The 4,829-nt window shown below is 60.5% G+C and overlaps 1 protein-coding gene across 1 annotated transcript; it reads left to right on the top strand.

Annotated features, from left to right (window-relative positions):
* Positions 1–1,468: 1,468 nt before the first annotated feature.
* Positions 1,469–3,151, top strand: LDBPK_191670 (hypothetical protein, unknown function; the record flags this gene model as incomplete). The annotated part of the gene is made up of 1 exon (XM_003860292.1): positions 1,469–3,151. One exon carries the CDS (start codon positions 1,469–1,471, stop codon positions 3,149–3,151), a length of 1,683 nt encoding a protein of 560 aa, XP_003860340.1.
* Between the last annotated feature and the right edge of the window lie 1,678 nt (positions 3,152–4,829).

Genomic DNA, 4,829 nt, shown 5'->3' on the forward strand with positions numbered 1-4,829 from the left:
CGCATCAGGAGCCCCCTGACTGAGAGACTATCATGCACCACTCTGAGGTTGCGAGCCGCGTGTGCCTGTGTGTGCGCTGCTGATGCGCGGAGGAGGAGCAGCGAGGGTGCGGGTGCGTGCGGCGCACTGCGCCTCGCCAGGGCGGTCGCCGTTGCCCTCGCGGCCTGTTGCTCCGCGCGCCGCTGTGGACCTGTGCACAGATGACGATTGACTGTAACATCACAGACTTTGAGTCGCGATGATAGCAACCATGTCGCCCCAGTCTGACGTGCGCCGGCGCCGTGCACGCCGTGTGGGTGTGCGCGTGCGCATCTAGAGAGCTGTGCCTGCGTGATGTCGCGGGGGCCGTGCGTGCCCGCCGCTGCGCGTTGACATGATCGACACCTAGGCTGATGTAAAGTCGTCGCAGATGGACGTTGAGTGGCGCACGCCGTGAAACCAACCCCGCCTCGTCTGATCGCGCGCACTCCTTCCTCCCCACCCCTGCCGCGCGGCATCTCTGCCCTGTGCTGCGGCCCCGCCACCCACAACGCCTGCTGCCGCGCTGCGCGAGCAAGTGCGTGTGCGCGAGTGAGACGAAGCGTCGGTGTGGGGGCGGTGTGAGTTCTATTGTTTGGCGCCGAGAACCCTGTCACTGCTGCTGCCCTATCGCTTTATTTGCGGTACGTATAGTTTCTCCTTCCCTTCTGTGCGGCAGCGTGGGGGTGTGGTATGACGGGAACGAGAGAAAAGGTTGGTTTCAGTGGGACGAGTGGGCGGGGAGGGGGGTATGGAAGCGAAGAACTCGAGGACGGTCTGCCATGGAACGCAAGCGATGCGTGTTGGGGGCGCCAGAAAGAGAAATGAGAGGCGCTGGCCGGTGGATGGGCGCTGAGGGAGAGAGATGTAGGCGCTCAGAGAAAGGGCCATTGTTGACTGCCGTAGACGTTTGTGACGAGACGCTCAGCTACCCGCTCTCTCTGCCTTTTTCCGCAGACACTCTCAAAGGAAGATACCTTAGCCGACCCTCGGGGTGCTTTATTAATGCTTCGGCAGACGTATATGTACACTGATGTCTGCCTGCTCCTCCTCCATCGCTAGGCTGGTGGGATGCTATGTCTCGCGCCTTCCTTCAACTTACTTCGCTGTCTTGTGCACTTCTCACGTTTGTCTCTCTCTCTCTCACAGCACAGTGCACCAGCCACCGTTCCCTATCCGCTGTCTTTAACCTGTCGCTTCCGGCTCATCACCTCCGCACCGTCGCCACGAACCTCTGCAGCCCATGTTGCATCAGAATCGTCACTCAGTACCGGAGTCTCTCTTCCACGTCTCCTATGAGCCCTCCACACCCTCCTCCACCTTCGTAACCGAGGCGACGACGCCCATAGACGACGCCGTCGCCGTCACACCTGCTCAGCGTGGTGACTCGCCGTTGTCGCCCTGCGACAGCCGAGATGCTCCACGCAGCCTCGTTCCCGGGGACTTGTCGATGCATCGTAGCTTCTTCTGCTACGTCTGCTGCGAACCTCTTTTTCGAGCAATGAGTGACGGTGTGTGCGATCACCATGTGCGTGAGGCGTGCTGCTTAAAGATGAGCGTCAGCGGTACTGCCACCTGCCCTCTGTGCGGGTGGAATGGGCCATGGTCGACGGACGGAGCGCACAGTGAGTGCGTGCGCGACGCGATCGAGGTGCGTTTGAAGGAGAATGCCATTGCCCTCCTTCGCGACGCCTACCCTGCGCTCTCGAGTGACTGCGTTGGCGATGTGGTGGGCAGCTGCTTCGATCGCTCGTGTCTCACAGTGGACCTGCACCAAGCACAGCAGTATCTTGCGGCGGTGCCTCCCGATGGAGTCGGCGCTGTCTGCACGTCGCTGGGTGCGCCTGATACGATCCCTAACAAGGCGGCTGTCTTCTCGCTGCGCGTCGAGGGCCCGTGGCTCACTAGCTGTGACCTTGTGAGGAGGTTCTTGAAGCTGCAGGTGCTTGTCTTGTGTGACTGCGCAGACCTCGTCTCGCTTCGCGGAGTCGAATGCGCGCCACTGCTCGAACGTCTCACTGTGGAGCGCTGTGGCTTGGCTGACACGTTGGGGATCGACGCGTGCCCATGTCTCAAGTTCCTGCAGCTTCGCGAATGCCCTCGGCTGTCGCACTTGGGGTGGAGCCAGATACCTAATAGCCAATCAAGCCTCCAAGAATCTAGCGGGCAAGATGGTGGCTGTGCGGCACTGCGCAGTGTGAGCGTTTTTCGCTGCCCCGCCTTCCGGGGCATCGGCGTCCTCTCCGCTTCTCCGCATCTGCGAGAGTTCCGTGCGCAGTGTGCTCGCATCAGCAGCCTGGCCGCATTGCGTGAGTGCCGCCGCCTCGAGTTGCTTGATGTTGGAGGGTGCCAGCAGGTGTGCTGCATTGAAGCCCTGCGAAGTGCGAAGGCGCTAAGGTATCTTGACCTCTCCAACACGGCTGTCTCCGACATCGGCGCGCTCTCACAGTGCACGGCGCTCGAGAGGGTGAATCTGAACGGGTGCCTCCGGTTGCGCTCTCTCGATAGTCTTGAGTGCTGTACGGAGCTCAGAGAGCTGCAGGCGTCTCGAACTAGCATTGAGACGCTGATCGGTCTGCGCCTGTGCCGTGCCCTCAAGAAAGTGGATGTCAGCGGCTGCGCGGCGCTGAGGGACGCCGCGGCCCTCACGCATCTCTCCCAACTCACACATGTCGATCTTTCCTTCACGGCGGTGGATGACGTCAGCTCCCTTGCCTACTACAGCGGACTGGAGAGCGTCCGTCTGCGCGGATGTCGGCACGTGCGAGACTACTCACCACCGCACAACCTCGAGGATGCGCCGCCGCTGCGCTCTCTCGACCTCACCAACACAAGTGTCTGCAGCATCTCCGAGTGGGGTCGCTGCCCACCGAGGCTGGAGATGCTCCGCATGAACGGCTGCACGGAGCTCTCTGACATCTCAGTCCTGCAGTCTGCAAGCCGGCTGAGGGTGGTGGATTTGGACAACACCAGTGTGCGGAGCGTGTCGCCGCTGCGGTTGGCTGCGCCTGAGCTGGAGGAGCTTCACACCAATGATGTCACTTACCAGAGCGAGGTGCCTCTCTTCCAAACCACTGGAGTGCAGCGACAGCATAACGTGGTAAACGCTGGCGCGTCGAGCCGATCACTGTGATATGCGCGACGCGAGCACATGTGTGGCTCCACACCTGGTGATGGTGAGCGGACACACGTGCGGGATTCTACGCTCTGCGCGTCGTATACTTGTTATCCTTTTAGCTTCATTCTCTTCTCTGTTTAATCTTGTGTGTGTCTTCTCTATTCTCTATTCTCTATTCTCTATTCTTCTGTCTTCATTCTTGTACTGCTTGATACGACTCTACCGTCTCTCCCTCCCCCCACTCCGTGACACCCCCTCCACTCAGCCACACGCTTGAGCGCATTCTGAAAACCTATTCCGCTTTCGTCGTCAGGGCGCTCCTGTGGTTCTTCCTTTGCGCTGCGTTGCGGGCCCTCCCCTCCGCCTCCCCCTCCCTCTCCCCTCCGCTGTCGCTTCCTCTGTCCTTTTCGTACCCTTTCACGCACGTTTTGCACCGCCTCGCCTCTGCGCTCTGCGCGAAGTACGCAACGTACGGCAGAAAGCAAAACCTTCGCCACACGCGCTGCCACTCACACGCTGATAGGCGGCGGTGCGGCAACGTATGACGGCCTCCTTCTTGTACCCCAAACAAACAAACACGCCCGCGGAGATGTCTTTCCACACGCCTCCCCCCCTGCCCATGCGCCACCTCCGCGTGTGGCGACTTCACACCAATCCACGCACACGCTCTCTCAAGCTGGTGGAGAACATCATCGGGGGGGGGGCTCTTTTGACGTGCCACGAGCCACACGCGCTCTCCTTCATGTAAGGGAAGCGGCGTTTTTCGGTGTTGGACGAACGCGGCCTCGCATGCCCACAGCGGGGGCTTGAATTAACCGCGAACGCTCGCTGATCTTTCTGATGAGCAGCTGAGCGGTGGGGTCTGTGCATACCACGCGCCATCGCTCGACTGTTCGCATGTGACGTGTGCTCTCAGACTGCGTGTCTTGCATGAGCGCGTATGGGTTCGGGTGCCGTGGCCGACTCTGCGCACCACCGCCCACCTTGTATGCAGTGTGCTTCTTTCCCGTACTCTACGCTGAAGGCTGATTTCTTTCTGAGATGAGACGGAGGAGAATGCACCCTTCCTGTCTTGAATACAACAGGCAGACGTACCGCACAGACATTCATCTGTGAGGGTGTGTGCCGTTCGTCCACTGAGGTAGAATGCATCGCGGCATGGGCTTCTCCGCACGCAAAGACACACCGAGGCATAGAGAGAGGCAGAGGAGCACAGGAGACATGGGGTATACAAGGAAGAAGTGCTCCTGTATACCCTTCCTCTGTTCCTCGTACATGCACGCTCCCCTACATCCTCTCTCGACATACGCATGATTCACCTTTGCTGGTTTTCAGCGCCCCGTCTTTGGCAAGTCTCGCCACTCTGAGGTTTGCCCATCGGCACGGCCTCCTTGACGTCATGCGCCACCTCACGCACTCGCGCTGCCGCTCTCTCCCTGCTTCTTGTTTCTCCTCTCCTGCCGTGCCGTGGACCCGCTTCTCGCGCTTCACTCCGTCATCTCTCTGCTTCTCTCTCACTCCCATTCAACCCCTTTCTCCTTCATCTGCTCCTCACATTTGTACGTCGGTGATGTACTCCCCTTCACCTCCCCCTCCCGCGCACGGAAGCTGCCGCACCTTTGCCCGCTCCCGCACCCGCACACTGCCCGCACCCGCACCCGCACACTGCCCGCACCCGCACCCGCACACTGCC

This window comes from Leishmania donovani, chromosome 19 (assembly GCF_000227135.1).
Source record: "Leishmania donovani BPK282A1 complete genome, chromosome 19".
NCBI classification, from domain to species: Eukaryota; Euglenozoa; class Kinetoplastea; order Trypanosomatida; family Trypanosomatidae; genus Leishmania; species Leishmania donovani.